The sequence below is a fragment of the Camelina sativa genome, chromosome 11 (assembly GCF_030686135.1).
Source record: "Camelina sativa cultivar CO46 ecotype springtype chromosome 11, ASM3068613v1".
NCBI classification, from domain to species: domain Eukaryota; kingdom Viridiplantae; phylum Streptophyta; class Magnoliopsida; order Brassicales; family Brassicaceae; genus Camelina; species Camelina sativa.
The window spans coordinates 50,982,246-51,000,266 of record NC_141890.1 but is presented as its reverse complement, the minus strand read 5'-3'; the positions used below and the strand labels follow the sequence as shown (position 1 = coordinate 51,000,266).

Below are 18,021 nucleotides of genomic sequence, written 5' to 3'. Positions count from 1 at the left end.
AAAAAAAAACTGACCTTAAAAGAAATGAAAGTTAAAAAAGAGAACATCAAATTTTTGGAAAGATGATTTAAGCTTTTGGGTTCTTGTGACTTGTCTATGTCTTCTCTCTTATGTTTTTTTGGAGAGAGAGAGATATGAGAAAAATTGACAAATGCGATGTCCGGAGAATTTGTTTGTGTGTGAGAAGTGGACTTCCGTTTGTCAAAGAATCCACACAAGAAAAATTAAAGTGTCATTATAAAATTTAAAATGTGAAAGCATGAAAAGTTTTTTTTCTTTTTTCTTAGTGTGTTCCTCCGAAGATCAATGCAGAAAAAAAGGTTGTGGGACAATCCAGGTCTTCTCTCTATATTGTCGTCATGTTTCCAACTAGTCGTTATAGGAAGAAAACACACACACACACAACGTGACGAATCCGATCCGATTGTAGTTTTGAAATCTATTATTTTTATTAGTATATTGGGTTGCATGTATATGAATATTTGTGATTGTTATGTTTGGTGAGTTTAAGAGACAGTGGGAGTGTTGTATGGTAAAAAAACAAATTAGAGTATTATTGGTAATGGTAAACTAACATATACCTTCTTTTTAGAGCTTATCACTATCGCCTCGATTTCTGAATAACGTCGGACATATATTCACATTATCCGAGATATTTTGTCTTAGCTATATTCAAGAAACCTCTCTTCTTTTAAAACTTAAATCGGATTGATATATATAGTTACATTTGTGGACTAATCCGAAACAAAATGAGATTGGTGCTTGGGCCTTTGTTGCTAGGCTTTTTGGGTCTTTTTTTATGATCCATTGTCAGAAATCCAATGACAACTAACTGGTTATTTTAGACAAAACTCTTTCTATTGTGTTTGGTAATCGCTTACTGGTTAAGATAAGTCAGTTTGAGTTGAAAATTTTGTAGACTCGTGTTTGGTGAGGTATGCCAGGCCTTCGCAGTAGTGCAAGACGAAGGCGACACGCGAGAGTCCAATCAGCAAGCTGACGTGGCAGACTCTCCCCCATAAAAAATAGAGTTAATATCGTGTGAGCCCAATGGCCCACATATCAGATATTAAACTGATAAGAACAGATACTACACTTGATCTTAGCCAAAAGGCCGAGAAAGGTATGATTTGAACGATTGCTCCCGTACTGCTTTTATATCCCTCATGTGAGAGCGAGCGAATCCAGAGTTACCGATGTGGGACTGTGGAAAACAAACTCCAATGAGATAATCCAGTTTTCAAAATTCGGGCCCAATTTCAATATTAAGCCCAGTTACTGAACCCAAAATACTCAAATACTTGTGTTGTACACTTGTACTCAACACTAAACCGCTAAACGGAACGTACGATCATGGACGATTATAACTGTGATCAGAAAAATAAAATATAAAGGGATATATACATGTGTACATGTTTGAGAATCAAGTGCTCGAGAAATATGAAATACGATCTGAGTTTTATTTTTATCTTTGTATGCAATATTTTTTCATTACGATCGGGTGATTTGATTCGGCAACACCCAATATTTCAGAGATCAGTTATGTGAATCTTTACTTTAATGGTCAAACCTTTTTGTAATATTAGTTTTCTTACGACAATATACGCTCAAAGGTTCGAACAAAATTTGTTGAAAGTGTTTATTGACTCGTTTAAGGTTTATGTGGTGGAGATATGATTTGGGGGCTCAAGTCCTAGTATCTTAATTAGAATCGTATTTATAGTGAGACTCTTATATTACTCATTCGTTGAGTTTTTTTTGGTACTGTAGATTAGTCTTCGGAAGTTCGATCTCTAGTTTTGTTATGTAACACTTTGAAAGGAAAAAAAAATCACGTATAATTTATGGTCTCATTTACCTTACTTTGAATTGTTTCTGGCTTGTTGCACATAATATCGTTGTTCTTTTTTTTTTTGTTAAAAATAATATCGTTTTGTTAGTTTCATGATTTCATCCATAGTTTCCTAACAAAAACTCAATAACCTAGTTGAAAAAAAAAAAAAAAAAAACTCAACAACCTAAGCATCACTGTCGGTACGATTTATCTACTCATTGATCGCGACGGACCAACTTAACCAGTACACTACACGTCTCTTTCTGTCCTTTTTACTTGAATTTTTATAATCTTAATATAAAAAACTGATTAGAATATTAATCTCTGTTTATTCGTAATATTCAATAGCAATGTGTGTATGTTATATAGATTAAACACGAGTCAACTCTCTGATATTTAAAATACATTTTTTTTTTAAATAAAATGTTAAATTTGATTCAAAGAAAAAATAACGTTTGTACAACTAGTGCAACATGTGGGTTAAACAGAGAAAACCAAATAAATTGCGGACTACAGGCTTAGATTGTATGGAATTAATATCGAGATGCTAGCCAAAACTGTATAGCAGCATTGTAACGTCAATCACCACTCTTGGCTTTTGAGAGAGTCTGGTCCCTCACTTGTCTGTCAATAGATTTGATCAACTGCTCCGCAGTGGTGATAGGTTCTCCATGACATCTTCTGTTTCGCTCACGCCATAGAGCATATACTGTGGCTTGGAAGATATAGCGGACAACAAAATTCTCCACTCGATATTTAAAATACATTTTAATAATATAAATTAAAGACTCATATTTTTAAAGAACGTTTCTGAGAATTCGACTGTGCCGGCTCACACAATTAACTAAAATTATGATAGACAAATATTCATAGCTTTCTCGTTGGACTCATAAACACATTTTACTGGTTTTTCACGCCAACGAAAACAGAACAGCTACGTCCCTTCTGTCAATTCTCAAAAGTCTATGCAATCAAAAAAGAGAAAATAAACATTTGATCGAATGCAAAATATGAACGTGAGATTTGTATTCTTATACTTATACAAGGAGTTCGAAATTATTCCAAAGAAGACATAGTAAAGATAGAGATTGAAATTGCGATTAGAAGAAAAAGGAAATGATCGTACACATAAATATACGAATCTCAGACATGGAAGCAAGAGAACAAGAGCTTGAGACAAGACTTGAGCGAGTTTCCAAGTGACTCACTCGTCTTCTTCATCTTCATGTTCATCGCCTTCTTGTTCTTGAACCACTTCCTCTGTTTTTTGGCCGACAAGAATTGTGCGTCCTCGTAGCTTTTGAACGTGTAGCTTCTGAGATACTTCTGTCTGTTGGATCTGTAAACATCGGGACTTATGAATCTAACGTAATCTCCTGGAGATTGAAAAGGTACGTCGTCGTTTGTACTCTTCTCGACTCTGTTTGCGTTTTGAGTATCTTTGATCATCATTTTTTTTGTTTGTCGATGATCCTCAAGTACGTCTGACTGAGGCTTTATATGTCGTGGCCTGCTGAAAAAGTAAACTGTCCTTTTGAAGATTGAATTAGTCACTGTGTTGATACGACTTTGTATGTATTAGTTGTTGGTACAGCAAGCGCAGGATATTTGTTTTAATTTTATTGTTTTTTTTTAAAAAACAAATTTGGAAATGTTTGATACACGTGGTGGTGTAAATGTGGTTTTAAATTTTTATTACTTTTAATCAAGAGAGAGCCATACGTCAAGGTTGTCGGTTCACATTTGATAATGGGTTATGGGCCTAGGCCCATTTTGTTTATACCCACTGAGAAACGTGTTTACTCCCACGTGGCAGAATCAGCTGGACCACAAGTGTGTTTTGTTTTTTTGTGTGTGTCTTCTTTCTTCTCCATGTGCCTACGCGGTTTGGTTAGTCTTTTTTTCTTCTCAATCTTTCTACAATTGGTCACTCCCAGAGTCCAGTTGTGGGAAATTCTGGACAAGTCTCGCAACTGAATAAAAAAAGGAAAGAGTTTTGTGCAGCAACGAAACCCAAAAAAGCCATGGCCTTCGAACCTTTTGAGTTATCAGCGTATTCATTCACACCACGGATTTGGGTTAGTATTAATTTCACTTGATCCTTTCTGTATATCTCTCCGCGTCGTTTGTTATGAAAGTCGAGAACTTCTCATAATTCCAACTGCAAAGCTTCAAATTTTGAATTTTCATAGCGAATTTATTTACCACAGGTCGGCCTCAAATTTGGGGAATTCTAAATTTGATGCTCCTGTTTGGTGCTGTAAAATTTCTAAGGTTTAGATGAAGTTTACACGACATATGTTTAGTGTATTTTTGTTGTTATCTTGATACTTTGCGTTATATATTTCTTTGTTTATGATATAAAGGGTTGGGAAGATCGGTGAAGAAGTTGGTTTCAGAGGATGTGGTGGTGTCTGTCCTGCTTTAAACCTTCCACTAAACATGATCCCTCTGAGGTAGTTTAGTTTATTTGGCTATCTTTCTTGGTTCCTTCCTTTGATATGCAGATTGCTTAACTAGCTGAACTTGCAGGATCGTTTTGAAGCAGAAACAACTATTGTTACTGATATTTCATTGTATGAAGATGTCATCTTACGTGAGAGAAAATCAGAAGCTGATCAAATTGAATGGGCCATTCAAGATGGCTATAACCCGCAAGAAACTTCTGGTCAGCGAGAGCAGGATGATCAGATAGCGCGTGGTTTGCAGTACAAGGAAGAAACCGAGCTTGATAAATCTTTGGTTGACGAAGAAGATCAGCTGCTTTCTAAGATTGTTGAGGAGAGTTTGAAGGAGAAAGGCAAAAGAAAGCAATTTGAAGATGGTCTTGTGGAGAATGATGAAGCTCTACTTCTTCAGCGGAGTCTATACATGGTGGAGCCTCCTCCTCGACCTCGACTCGAAGAAAATAAAAACATTACCCCAATACCTCCGCTGAACGAAGATACGCAGGAGAGTTGCAAGGTTAAGGGCCAAATAGATCTTAACGTTAACCGTCCTCATAGGTAAGCATTTGCATTTGCATTTGCCTGTTGATTTGGCGGTTTCTGCTTTATAACAAGTCAGAAATGTCCTGACATGGTTAAGATTATTTCACTTGTAGCATATGTGATGGTTGCAATTCTGCGATTGAATATGGAAAAAGATCTGTTAATGCCTTGGGTGTTAATTGGCATCCTGAATGTTTTTGTTGTCTTTATTGCGACAATCCAGTCCCTATGCACGAGGTTTGAAACCATATAGTACTAATTTAGTTGCTCATTACAATTTCTGATGCAACATCTAATTCCTGACTACTTCTTTTTAGTTTTCAAACACAAAAGGGAGGTGTCATATAACCTGCTACAAGGAGCGTCGTCACCCAAACTGCTATGTCTGCAAAAAGAAGGTAACTTATCATTGGGGTTTATGAGTTGAAAGTTTAAAAAATTAGTATCTTATAACAGCAGTATACGACTATCTGTTGTACTTTTCCTGGCGATGATGGATGTTAATGTAACTGTATTCAGATTCCTTCAACCGTGGAAGGTATAAAGTATAATGAACATTCATTCTGGAAGGAACAATACTGCCCTTCTCATGAAGTTGATGGAACTCCCAAGTGTTGCAGTTGTGAGAGATTAGAGGTGGGCTTAGTTGAACTTAACAAAATGAAGTTTGGCTAATGAGATTGAGATAAAGAATCAACCGCCATTTCGGAAGAAGAAAGATAACAGTAAAGCTTTCTCATGGTTTTTTTTCCTTTCTTTGGCAGCCCTGGGGGACGAAGTATGTAATGCTTGCTGACAATCGTTGGCTGCGTAAAATGTTTGGAATGCGCTGTTATGGATACTTATGAATGCCAACCTTTGCACTTTGAAATCCGTGAATTCTTCGAAAGCTTAAATATGAAGGTTGAGAAAGAGTTTCCTCTTCTTTTGGTGGAGAAAGAAGCGCTAAATAAAGCGGAGGCGCAAGAAAAGATTGTGAGTACATCTCCTAAACTGAAACTTCATTATCTCTCTCTATCTCTCTTTCGCTCATATGTTTTGTGAGTTTCAAAACAAGCAGGACAATCAGCATGGGGTTGTAACCAGAGGTATTTGTCTGTCTGAAGAGCAGACCGTTGATAGTGTAAGAGCTTAGATTGGGTAACACTTACTTCAGACTAAAACTAGATTAAGTTCATGACTTTAACTTTGCTCTGCTCCACATATGCAGGTCTTAAAAAGGCCAATCATGGGGCCGAGCAACGAGCTAGTAGGCATGGTTACAGAACCTCAAAGGGTTATTGGTGGATGTGAGGTCACTGCAATTCTTATCCTTTATGGACTTCCTAGGTACTATGATCTCTTTCTTAAGGCTCATCTCATACTTCTAAGTACTCTAGCACGTACAGACTAAATCATATTTCTCTTCATACACAGGTTACTAACTGGATATATCTTGGCTCATGAGATGATGCATGCTTGGCTAAGACTCAACGGTACTTAGTGGTCAAGAATCTACTTTTTATTCGTCAAGAGACATTGAGAAACCTCTCAAATTTAAGTATTTTTATTTTGTTTTTGGGAAATGATCACAGGTTATAGGAATCCTAAGTTAGAGTTAGAAGAAGGAATATGCCAAGTGCTAGGCCATATGTGGTTGGAGTCACAGACATACTCCACCGCTTCTGCAGCTTCTTCGTCTTCGTCCCACACGCCAGCTGCTAGTGCATCAAAGAAAGGTGCTCAATCTGATTACGAGAAGAAACTGGTGGAGTTTTGCAAGGATCAGATAGAAACAGACGATTCACCGGTATATGGTCTTGGATTCAAGAAAGTTAACCAGATGGTCTCAGACTCGAGCCTCCATAAAATCCTGAAAAGTATTCCACAGTGGACGAAACCAGACTCAAATCTTTGAAGCAGCCATTTAGGAAACACATGTAAACAGACCCTTTTATATACCTGCATATATATACAAAAGCACAACTACAAGTCTACAAGACACATCAAAGTACACACTTACATCTTCTTTTCTAGTCTTTTATTTTGGGGTCAAAAGTACACTTATATGTCTTTCTTTTTCTTTTAGTTGTGTCTATTTAAAGACTTAAGCAGAAAACCAGATATCTGGCAAAGAAACAGAAAAAACAGATATGACTACCCAATACCCAATGATGACATTCTATATTCAGGACGTTATTATAGTATGCCAAAATCATAGTCCAATTATGCCAACACTAGACATTGCTTCTTTTTTTTTTTTTTTTTCTCTCTATTTAAAACAATATCGGAAAAATATGATTCACAAAAAATTCACATTCTCGTTATCTTAATTTTTCATTAGTCCTATAGCCATTTTTCACCAAGATTAACCCTTTTTCATAAAATTAAATCTTCTATGTAGCATAATTATTTAATTTATTTTTTAAAACTAGGGATACAACCGAACTCATCCGCATAACGTATCCGACGGTCGATTGGCACAAAGGTGTCTGGTTTAAGAACTCCACGCCAAAGTACTCCTTTATAGTCTGGTTAGCCATTCGTGATCGACTCTCCACTGGTGATCGTGTTCGACGCTGGAACACTGTCGTTAACACTGCCTGTGTCTTCTGTGGCTCCGATGAATCCCGGAATCATTTGTTTTTCACGTGTCCCTATACCGGATCGGTTTGGTCAGCTCTTGTGGCCGCATTTCTTGGTGCCGACTTCACTTCTCAGTGGACCTCTATCCTCACTCTGCTTCATACCAATCGCCTCAGCACATCCCGCCGATTCACTTTCAGGTATTGTTTTCAATCGACTGTTTATCACATATGGCAAGAACGTAATAAACGATGCTACGGTGAAACCCCTATTCCGTCTGCTCAGCTGGTCAGACGCATTGACAAGTCCGTTCGCAACCGTTTCATATCCATCCGCACCCGAGGAGATTTCTCCTCTGGTTTGCCACAAGACCCTAGTCGGCTTTTGACACTCAAGACATTCTGTAATTAAATTTTTTTTTTCTCTTTTCAACTTTTAGCTCAGCATTATTCAAGAACCAGTTCACAGCCATTGTAAAAACAGTCTTTTTTGGTTTGAATTAATTTTACATTCAATTCAAACAAAAAAAAGCTTATTGATGGTTAAACTTAAAACGGTGGCGTTTCAGTAAGGAGGGAAAAAAAAGTCGTCTCGAAAAATTTATCGAATTACTTAAATACCACTGAACAATGTGCGCACGGCACGTATTGCAAAAACAGCTGGTCGTTTAGATTGGGACCACAAAAGCCAAAAGGTAGGTGTGTGTTTTCTTCTTCTCTTTCTTCTTCACGCCTACTACTTCTTTCTTTTTTTTTTTTTGGTCTCAAGCAACGACCAATTCAACAACAAACACACATACACACACACAGTAGCTCGCTCTCTCAATATGGTCTGTGGAAACTTCTGGAAACTCTCTCGGAAGATGTCGCGAACTTTCCGCACGGGGAAAAGAAACGGAAACCGCTTTGGGCTGCAACGAAACCCAAAAGCCATGGCCTCTGCTGATTCGTCTCACCACAGACGGGTTTTGGGTAAAGTATTGACTTTTTTTTTTTGATTTTTTTTTTTTTTTTACTAATAGTAATAATTACTTCAAAAACCGATTTGCAATTTGGTCGAATCGTTAGTTAATAAAATCGACGGCTTGAAAAAAGAATATCCCTTTGGTAAAAGCTTCGTCCAATCATTAAATGTATCATTCAGAGAACCGTGTCTGCATCAAAACCAAAATTGGGAATTTTTAGAAAAAACCAAAAAAAACCCCTCCATGTAAAAAACTCTACTTTTATCATTATCCTTATATATATAGTCTCTGCATTTCACTTTCAGCTCAAGTGCCGTCGTGCTCTTGGGAACTCTTGTTCTTTCGGATATCTATCTCCTCTCAGGTTAGATCACGTTCCGTTTTTAGTTGTTGTTTCGGATAGCTAAGCTGTGTTATCAGGTTGTTGTTGTTGTTGTATCTTTCTTGTTCTGTGTATCTACTAATGTCGATGTCCTAATTCGCCGAGATGATCGCTAATATGTTTCCTAGTTATGCTCTCAAAACTTTCTTAACCCTAGTTTTTTTTTTTTTTTTTTTTTTTGCGTTTATTTGACTAAAGTCCTAGCATTTTGCCTTTGCTTGATGTAAAACTTGACATGTTTGGCTTGGAAAAGTTGAATCCTTTTATGTTCTCTCGATTCTCTTACAGGGGAAAAAAGGTTGGCCAGATCGGTGAAAAAGTTGGTTGCAGAAGATGTGGTGCCTCCCCTGCTGCTCCAAACCCTCCACTTCTGAGGTTAACTTATGATATGTTTGGTTGTTTGTTTCTTGTGTCGAATATTTGCTTAACTTTTTTTTGTTTCAAGTCGAAATGACCTTTTTTTTTCCCTTTCTAAACTTACTTAAGCTTTGGCGTCTGAAAACCTGTAGGATCTTTTTGATGCTGACACTTATCGCGGCATACAAGTTTCACTGCATGAAGCTGACATCCAAAGAGCTAAACAGCTTTCTTTGGCCATTCATGAAGAGGAACAGTTTGATTTGGCCATTCAGGAATCATCCCGTCTTCGTAAGCAAGAGGAGGAAGAAGAAAGAAGGCGCATCAGAGAGTTAGAAAGGGATGCGCAGGTAGCAAATGGTCTTCTATACGAGGAAAGGGAAAGACAGATCAATAATAATACTGCATTGGGAGATGAAGAAGACGAGCAGCTTCCTAAGACTGTTCTGGAGAGTTTAAAAGACATAGGCAAAAGAAAGAAATTTGAAGATGATCAAGTGGAGAATGATAAACAGCATGCTCTTATGGTTCAGGAGAGTCTGAACATGGCAGAGTATCCCACTCGAATTGAAGAAAATAAAAGTATTCCTCGTAGAGCTCCGCAAGATGTAGATAAGCAGCTTACTAAGGCTGTTAACCAGAGTTCAAAGGACAAAGGCAAAAGAAAGCAATTCGAAGATGATCAAGTGGAGAATGATAAACAGCATGCTCTGATGGTTCAGGATAGCCTAAACATGGTAGAGTCTCCTCCTCGACTTAAAGAAAATAACATCATTTCCACTAGAGGTCCTGTGGATGAAGATGTTCAGCGGGTTATTTGGGACAGTTTGAAGGAGAATGGTCACATCGAGCAACTCAACAATGAGGTGGAACAAGATGGAAATCTCCCAAAGCTCCCAAAGGTGAATCCTCCTAGTAGGTAAGCTTATGCATCCATTGCTAGTTCTCTTGTGTGATTTATTGCAACTTAAAGATATGTGATGACCTGTTTATGAGTCTTGCACTTGTAGCATGTGTGGTGGTTGCGACCTTGTGATCGAACATGGAAGATCTGTGAATGTCTTGGGTGCTCTTTGGCATCCTGAATGTTTAATTTGCCATGCTTGCGACAAACTAATTGCCATCCAGGAGGTTAAAAACTATGTAGGACAATTTAAATTTAAAACTGCTTGGTATCTTTAATTTACTCCCTGAGTTATTCATTTGTTTTTCCTGGATGCAAAATTTAAATTCTTGACAACTCCTTAGGTTTCTAACTCAAGAGGCAATTTTCACAAATCCTGTTATGAGCGGTACTGCTATATCTGCAAAGGGAAGGTAGATATACAAGTACTGGGTTCTCTGTTGGTACTATTTATGGTTAGAGACTTGTTGAATGTAAATGTAATTTTCTTTCTTTCAGGTTAGAGAGTTTGGTAAACATCCGTTCTGGAAGGAATTGTACTGCCTTGCTCATGAAACTGATGGAACTCCCAAATGTTGCAGTTGCGAAAGGTTAGAGGTGAGTTTACTTTTCAAACAAGACAAAACACGGCAAAGGGGACTGCTGTGAGATGAAGAATCAACTATAAGCTTACTGGTTTGTGTTCTTATGATTATTGGCTAATTTTCATTGCAGCCTATGGGAATGAACTATGTAGCACTTGGTGACAGTCGACTTCTATGCCTAGAATGTATGGATTCTTCCGTTATGGATTCTGATGAATGCCAGCCTTTACACTTTGACATGCGTGATTTCTTCGAAGGCTTAAACATGAAGATTGACAAAGTGTTTCCTTTTCTTTTGGTGGAGAAACAAGCCCTGAATAAAGCTGAGAAAGAAGAGAAAATTGTGAGTTACATTTCTTATTTGAGACTTTCATATTTCTCTCTCTTTCCACTCATTTGTGTTGTAAGTCTCAAAACAAGCAGGACTATCAGTATGAGGTGGTAACCAGAGGCATTTGCCTGTCTGAAGAGCAGATTGTCAATAGTGTAAGAGTTTATATTGGATAACGCTTACTTCAGAATAAAAATAGTAAATTGGAGTTTATGACGACTGTAACTCTGGTTTGGTCCACATATACAGGTCTCACAAGGGCCAACCAGGGGGCTGGACAACAAGCTAACAGGCATGGCTACAGAACCTCAAAGGGTAGTTCGTGAGTGCGAGGTCACTGCGATTCTCATCCTATATGGACTTCCTAGGTACTTTTACATCTCTTCCACCTCATCTCTGACTTGATCGTATGCTCAAATCAAAACCTATGTTCAAACGCAGGTTACTAACCGGATACATCTTGGCTCACGAGATGATGCATGCTTATCTTAGACTCAATGGTACGTAATTGGTCAAATACCAAATATTATTGATACACAAAAGAACATGAGGGAGAAATCTCAAATTGTTTTTATGCTTTTGAAACAGGACACAAGAATCTTAACAATGTTTTGGAAGAAGGAATATGCCAAGTGTTAGGCCACATGTGGTTGGAGTCTGAGAGATACGCCGCTGTTGATGCTAGTGCAGCTGCAGCTTCTTCTTCTTCTTCACGCGCTCCTCCAGCTAGTGCGTCAAAGAAAGGCGAGTGGTCTGATTTCGAGAAGAAGCTGGTGGAGTTTTGCAAACATCAGATAGAGACAGATGAATCACCAGTGTACGGTGACGGGTTCAGGAAGGTTAACGAGATGGTGGCAAATTCCAATCTCCCGGATACCCTCAAAGAGATTCTTCGCCGGAGATAAAAATATGATCTCAGATTCTAAGTTTCCAATTTACCCACACGTCGACACATGATCCGTATACATAGTTTACATACCATATACACATTTATATATTTATCCACACAGACGCACGTTTTGCAAACTTCATGTTGCCATCACTATAAATACTCCTTTCGGCTATTTCTTTGTTTCTGGTGTGTAAAAACTGTTTCTTTCTTCTTCCTTTTCCGGTAAAGTTGGAACCTTTTGATTCAATTCTTGCGGTGGAGATCTAATTCCCGCTTATACTAAAGGAACCGTTTTTTTATACAGTCAATTGTGTCTTTAGCACTTGGGGCAATCTGATTTACACTTATTGTGTCGTTTCAATAAAGCACACCAGGTGTTCGATCATTTGCCCCAACCACTAGTTTGAGTCAAATAGGCTATTTGGACTCTTGTCACTGTGATTTCAGATGTTTTCTCTCGTCGTCTTCTCCAACCCTGTAGTCGTCAAGCCTTTTAACTCCGTGATCATCCATCAAATTCGATTCTTTTCCCGTGACCCATTCCCTAACAAAGTCCAGCACTACCTTTACCGAGCAACCCTCATCGACTCTATCCGTCTCAGCCTCCGCTCCACAACCTCAGACACGACGCTTCCTTCTCTTCTAAACCACCGTAATCTAGATTCCTTTGTCGTCAAGAACGCTTTACGCTCATCCCCATCTGTGGCTTCTGCTTGGTCTATCTTCAAAACTCTCAGGCAAAAAAAAACTCACTTTTCGTTCGAGACTGAGACGCTTCACGCCTTCGCCACTGTTCTTGCAAAGTTTCAGCGATCTTCAGAGCTTAGCTCTCTTATTGGAGTTGTCAATGCTGGTAAATTCGGCCAAGTTCATTTCAGCTATATGAACCTCATGAACTTGTACGCGACTGCTGGTGATTTCGACTCGGTTCTGAAGACGTGGGCCGAGTATAATAGATGCTCAGGAGATGAGAAGAAAGGCTGCACTGAGTCCTATAACATTGTGATGCAAGTTCACATGAGATTAGGTAAAGATTCTGAGGCTGTGCATACTTTTGATCAGATGATCAACGAAGGAGGGCTTCCGAATTCAAGAACATTCACCATCATGATTGAGCATCTTTTGAAATTAGGGAATCTTGATGCAGCCATGGATGTTTTCAAGACCTTGCCTTTGATGAGGATTACGCGGACTCTGAAGCACTATTCGGTTTTGGTTGAAGCGTTTGTTGATGCTCAACGGTTTGGTGAAGTCAAGACTCTGCTTGCTGAGATGAAAGCTGATGGGAAATTCCCAAGTAGACGTATGCTTGAGCCTCTGAAACGAATGAGGGAGGCTGGTTTTGAACAAGAAACAGACGAGTTCTTGAGAGAAATGTTGCCAGATGAGAGAATCAAGTACATTTCTATGTATTCTATGGATAGTCCCAGCGATAGCGAAGACGACGAAGGAGACCAACACAATGACGATGTTAATGAAACTCGAGTTAAGCTGAAGCCATGGCTAGACCCAAAGGCTTTAGCAAACTCGTTAAAGAAGTGGAGCTCTGATGCAGTCACTGCTTTGGAGGAAGCTAACTTCGTCTGGACAAATCTATTTGTCTGCAAGATGCTAAGAAACTTCAGATCACCTGAAACAGCATGGAGTTTCTTCTGCTGGGTGGCGATTCAACCCGGATTCACCCACGACGCCTACACGATTGAGAGAATGATGGCTATGTTAGCACGCAATGGCCAAGTTGAACTGGTCGATAAGCTTATCTCGAAAGTGAGAATGGAAGGGATCAAATTACCATTCAGCACCATTAGGCTGATCATTGATCTCTACGGAATTTCAAAGAAACCGGACGCAGCCATCAAGGTTTTCCGCCAAGACAGAGCTCTCTGCGGTTCGATATCGGATTTTAACCTCATGCTGTTGTACTCATCCCTCTTGAGAACATTAACAAAGTGCAAGAGAAACGCAGAAGCTTTGGAAACGCTAGAGGATATGATTTTGACAGGAGTGTCTCCTGATATCCAGACGTTCTCGGGTTTAATGTATCACTTTGCATTGCAGGGAGAGATCCAAACAGTGGAGAGACTTTTCTCAATGGTGAGACAGATTGGTCTTGAACCTGATCCTTACATGTTAAAGCTTCTTGTTCAAGCGTACTGCAGATGCGAAAGATCAGTGCTTGCTTACAGAGTGTTCCAAGACATGAAAGAATCGAATATGATGCCTGACAGAGAGACGAAAGAGCTGCTTGTTAAGAGTTTGTGGAGAGAAGAGAAGCGAAAAGAGGCGGCTGCGGTTGAAGAGAGCTACGAGGAAGGGAATAACAATAAAAAGAATAGTAGTAACGTTTTGCGTTTGGCGCTGAAGGGTCATGTGTGGACCATTAGTTCTACAGACATCGCTCGAGTCCACAATCTCTACCGCGACTGCGTTGTAAAAAGTTCGAGTTAACAACAACGTTTCTTCTATGTTTTTGTTTTTTTTTTAATTGGGCCCAATGATCGTTTTAAGGCCCATAGATTCTGGTCTGCTAATGAAGGGTCACAACTCACAATCACATCATTCAATGAATAGTTGAATACGACCGTGCCGCTCTCGCTATGGGAACCACGTGAACTGTCAAATCATTTTAATTTAAAATATGAGTGTGAAAGCAAATTTACACTATAGATTGATTAATCTTTGTTGAGGAACGATTAGGTACGAAATAAATAAAGAGAAAACAATCATCATATCCGAAAGAAAAGTATTATACTAGCATAAACGGTGAAAAAGCACATCACTAGCATATAGAAAAGAAAAAAAACATATAACATTTTCTCACATATTACCCATATAATATAATGTTTTTTATATATATTTACCTATTTCACTATAATATAGTTAGGATAATGTTTATTTGTTGAAAGGCTGAAAGGCACATAAGCCAGCTTTAATATTATTAATTGACGTTGACGATCTTAAATGAAACTGGATGAATCTAAGTGGTACCCAAACAAAAGTAATTTTTTTTTTTTTTTTTTTGCTTTCTCCAACTTTTTACGATTTGATTAGCAAAAAGATAAACATTATCCTAACTATATTATAGTGAAATAGGTAACTATAAAAAAAGTTAAAAAAAAAAAAAATTATGTCAAAAGAAAGTAAGTGATGCAAATATGCGAAACCAAAAATAGTAAAATACAAGTAACTGACATTTAACCTGATTTTATTGATTTACTACAGCCTGACAATCTGAAACTCTAAATATATTCTGATTGATTTTTCTGGCTGCAAATGATGTGCAAACTTTCCCATCATTAACATTAATAGTTTAATTTCTCTTTCCTTTTATATAAACTTATAAGAAAAGCAAGTCCTCCACTAGTGGTGTGCGTTATTGTCCCCTACCCTGAGATCTCTCTCTCTCTCTCCCTCTCACGATCAATTCAAACATGAAACCAAAGTGGCTCTAACAAATATTTCAGGAAATTTCTTAAACATCTCATCGAAAATGTGACGAAGTTTCCATTTAGAGTAAAGCAGATTAAAGAGCTAGATTTGGTGTTTCTTTGGCCCTTCTTTCCTCCTTGAATGGTAAAGAAGTGAGTTTCAGAGTATGTGGTTCGTCTCCTGCTTCAGACGTGATCCATCTAAGGTTTATTAGATTCGATTTGTGTTTGCTTTTGATTCTATAAGTTTTTGAGTTGAAAACCCTAGTCCGTTTTGCTTGCTATACTTATTTATAACTTTCTTGGCGATCTGATGAAACCTGCAGGATGATATTGAAACCGCCAAGAAAATTTCATTACATGAAGAAGAAGACCGCAGGGCACGTGAACAGATTGAGATTAAAAGGGCAAAGGAAAAAAGTTTGGAGCAAGCTGATCAGAAACCGGATGCAAAGAGAGGATTAGAAGAGTCCAAGGAGAAAGGCAAAAGCAAGCAAGTGGATGTTGATCAAGACGTTCAGAAGCTTCCACATACTACTAGTATGGAGACTTTTAAGGGTAAGGAACAAATTAACCATTCCAAAGATGATGTTCAAGAAGATGTAGTGAATCTTCCTCCTAGGTATGTATGCTTATGTCATGTGTGCTTCTCCATTTGTGTGTGTTTAGAGGGTTTTGTTTTGGCTAATTTCGAATATTGTTATTACTTTTACTTGTAGCATATGCATTGGTGGCAAATCTGAGATTAGAGATGCAATACCTGAAAACCCTCAATGCCTATGTTGCTTTCATTGCCACAAACCAATTGCTACGCACGAGGTTTAAAACCATATCAATATTACTCCGAGTTTCAAATTGATTTTTGTATAATATCATTCAGTATATATTTATATATACTCATGTTTTCTGATGTATATAACTCCTTAGGTTTTAATGAAAGGAAAATTTCACTTAGAATGCTACAAGGAGCACCGTCATCCTACCTGCTATGTCTGCAAACAAAAGGTAAATCAACTTCTCATTGTAGTTGCTCTTTTATACTGTTTGTAGTAAAGTGAACAGAGTTGGTCTTTAATTAGTTACTTATAGATATATGTTGCATGTATAATAACTCTTTCAGATTCCTTCAACTGAGGAAGGTATAAAGTACAATAAGCATCCGTTCTGGAAAAAGAAATACTGTCCTTGTCATGACAATGATGGAACTGCCAAGTGTTGCAGCTGTGAAAGATTAGAAGAGGTCCTTCTCAAAGTTTTGGGTTTTACGACTTTCAATAATAGAAACCCTTCTCTCTGGTTTGTTGACTTGCAATATATATAATGGTTCTTTCTTACTTTGCAGTCTTTTGGAACCAAGTATGTAATGCTTGCAGATGGTCGATGGCTGTGTCGTGAATGTATGGAATACGCGGTTATGGATACTGATGAATGCCATGATTTACATGTTGAAATCCGAGAATTCTTCGAAGGCTTGTTCTTGAAGGTTGATAAAGAGTTCCCTCTTCTTCTGGTAGAGAAACAAGCGTTGAATAAAGCTGAGGAAGAAGAGAAGAAGATTGTGAGTAGAAAAAAAAAAACATCCCTCACTTTTATAACTCCCCTCTTCTCTCTGTCTCATGTATTATTTCAACACAAAACAGGACTATCATCGTGCAGCTGTAACCAGAGGTCTTTGCATGTCCGAAGAGCAACCTGTCACAATTGTAAGAGACCTTATTAAACTATAATAGAATTGATATAACTAAGCAATGACTGGTTCATATAAGATATATCACGTTCTAACCGGATTTTTTTCACTTTTCACATGTACAGATAAAAAGAAGGCCAAGGATTGGACCGAACAACCAGCTAATAGAGATGGTTACAGAGACTCAAAGGGTGACTGGATGCGAGGTGACCGGGATTCTCATCTTATATGGATTTCCTAGGTTACTAACTGGATACATCTTGGCTCACGAGATGATGCATGCTTGGCTTAGACTCAACGGTGCGTATATATTAACGATGAATAGATGATTATATTATGATCACCAAGAGACATGGAGAGACCTCATTTTTTTGTTTTTTTGTTTTTTTTTGGTTTTGATCACAGGTTATAAGAATCTTAAGTTAGAGCTTGAAGAAGGATTATGCCAAGCATTAGGCCTCAGGTGGTTGGAGTCTCGGACATTTGCCTCTACTGATGCTGCTGCTTCTGTAGCTTCTTCTTCTTCTTCCCCAGCTCCTCCAGCCGTTAACACGTCAAAGAAAAGTGACGAGTGGTCTGATTTTGAGAAGAAGTTCGTAGAGTTTTGCATGAATCAGATCAAAGAAGATGATTCACCGGTCTACGGTCACGGATTCAAACAAGTTTACCAGATGATGGTTTCAAATAACTACAGCCTTAACGGTACCCTCAAAGAGATCGTTAGCGTTTCCAAGGCTACACCAGATTCCAAGTTTTGAATTAGCCTTAATTGTATCATATCAATATTATATTAATATACAAACAGCACCATCAATATATGTTTATGTTTTGCCTTCATATAAACATAGCCTATATACATATGTGGTTTTTATGATGTATGTTATTGAATTTGTAATATATACAATATGTATTATCATTTATAAGCGTCTAAAAACAAAAATTCGTTGTCAACACTATTATTACCGTAAATAAAATAATAAACAGTCGCATCATACACAGACGTCAACGGTCAACCTCTTTGTTGTTAGGTGTATAAAGATTTTAGTGCAACGTCTTAGAAAAATCTTGGCGTTTTCTTTAAGTATTGAATGGTTGTAATTTTC

The 18,021-nt window shown here is 38.0% G+C and overlaps 3 protein-coding genes, 1 non-coding gene and 1 pseudogene across 15 annotated transcripts; 4 read left to right on the top strand and 1 right to left on the bottom strand.

Moving 5' to 3' along the window:
• Positions 1–930: 930 nt before the first annotated feature.
• On the bottom strand, positions 931–1,127 carry LOC147935658 (U2 spliceosomal RNA). Its single transcript, XR_015573239.1, has one exon. It is a non-coding gene; the product is annotated as a U2 spliceosomal RNA (small nuclear RNA).
• A 2,824-nt stretch (positions 1,128–3,951) lies between these two features.
• On the top strand, positions 3,952–6,922 carry LOC104727377 (protein DA1-related 7-like; annotated as a pseudogene). The gene is made up of 10 exons (XR_015570601.1): positions 3,952–4,108; positions 4,201–4,290; positions 4,367–4,839; positions 4,938–5,061; positions 5,142–5,222; positions 5,344–5,460; positions 5,589–5,799; positions 5,885–5,947; positions 6,035–6,153; positions 6,241–6,922. The product of XR_015570601.1 is annotated as a protein DA1-related 7-like (transcript).
• Positions 6,923–8,031: 1,109 nt separating this feature from the next.
• LOC104727375 (protein DA1-related 6) lies at positions 8,032–12,050 on the top strand. Of its 11 annotated transcripts, none has more exons than XR_015570597.1 (12): positions 8,032–8,360; positions 8,659–8,717; positions 9,024–9,110; positions 9,245–10,011; positions 10,103–10,235; positions 10,341–10,409; positions 10,495–10,586; positions 10,711–10,923; positions 11,004–11,066; positions 11,161–11,279; positions 11,353–11,411; positions 11,500–12,050. XR_015570597.1 is itself a non-coding variant. In XM_019231526.2 (12 exons), exons 3-12 carry the CDS (start codon positions 9,069–9,071, stop codon positions 11,814–11,816), a joined length of 1,869 nt encoding a protein of 622 aa, XP_019087071.1. In that variant the 5' UTR covers positions 8,032–8,360; positions 8,659–8,717; positions 9,024–9,068; the 3' UTR covers positions 11,817–12,050. The 11 variants fall into 11 exon arrangements, 7 of the variants coding, with proteins under 7 accessions (XP_019087071.1, XP_019087070.1, XP_019087069.1 ...); XM_019231526.2 differs by having other exon boundaries at positions 10,103–10,223; positions 10,495–10,593; XM_019231525.2 differs by having other exon boundaries at positions 10,103–10,223; positions 10,495–10,593; positions 11,001–11,066.
• A 200-nt stretch (positions 12,051–12,250) lies between these two features.
• Positions 12,251–14,382, top strand: LOC104727374 (pentatricopeptide repeat-containing protein At5g66631). The gene has a single exon (XM_010446464.3). The coding sequence runs from the start codon at positions 12,251–12,253 to the stop codon at positions 14,249–14,251; it is 2,001 nt and encodes a 666-aa protein (XP_010444766.2). The 3' UTR covers positions 14,252–14,382.
• Positions 14,383–15,132: 750 nt separating this feature from the next.
• On the top strand, positions 15,133–17,869 carry LOC104727372 (protein DA1-related 3). Its single transcript, XM_010446458.3, has 9 exons — positions 15,133–15,437; positions 15,558–15,853; positions 15,951–16,050; positions 16,159–16,236; positions 16,352–16,471; positions 16,574–16,789; positions 16,872–16,934; positions 17,044–17,218; positions 17,324–17,869. Exons 1-9 carry the CDS (start codon positions 15,399–15,401, stop codon positions 17,674–17,676), a joined length of 1,440 nt encoding a protein of 479 aa, XP_010444760.2. The 5' UTR covers positions 15,133–15,398; the 3' UTR covers positions 17,677–17,869.
• Positions 17,870–18,021: the final 152 nt, after the last annotated feature.

Excerpts from the sequence above, each read along its gene's own strand:
- LOC104727374 (XM_010446464.3), top strand. The coding sequence starts at position 12,251 with ATGTTTTCTCTCGTCGTCTTCTCCAACCCTGTAGTCGTCAAGCCTTTT.
- LOC104727375 (XM_010446465.3), top strand. The coding sequence starts at position 9,069 with ATGTGGTGCCTCCCCTGCTGCTCCAAACCCTCCACTTCTGAG. Across the intron at positions 9,111-9,244 it reads CCAAACCCTCCACTTCTGAG|GATCTTTTTGATGCTGACAC; the intron begins GTTAACTTATGA and ends GAAAACCTGTAG. Across the intron at positions 10,924-11,000 it reads CTGAGAAAGAAGAGAAAATT|CAGGACTATCAGTATGAGGT; the intron begins GTGAGTTACATT and ends TCTCAAAACAAG.
- LOC104727372 (XM_010446458.3), top strand. The coding sequence starts at position 15,399 with ATGTGGTTCGTCTCCTGCTTCAGACGTGATCCATCTAAG. Across the intron at positions 16,051-16,158 it reads AACCAATTGCTACGCACGAG|GTTTTAATGAAAGGAAAATT; the intron begins GTTTAAAACCAT and ends ATAACTCCTTAG. Across the intron at positions 16,790-16,871 it reads AGGAAGAAGAGAAGAAGATT|GACTATCATCGTGCAGCTGT; the intron begins GTGAGTAGAAAA and ends AACACAAAACAG.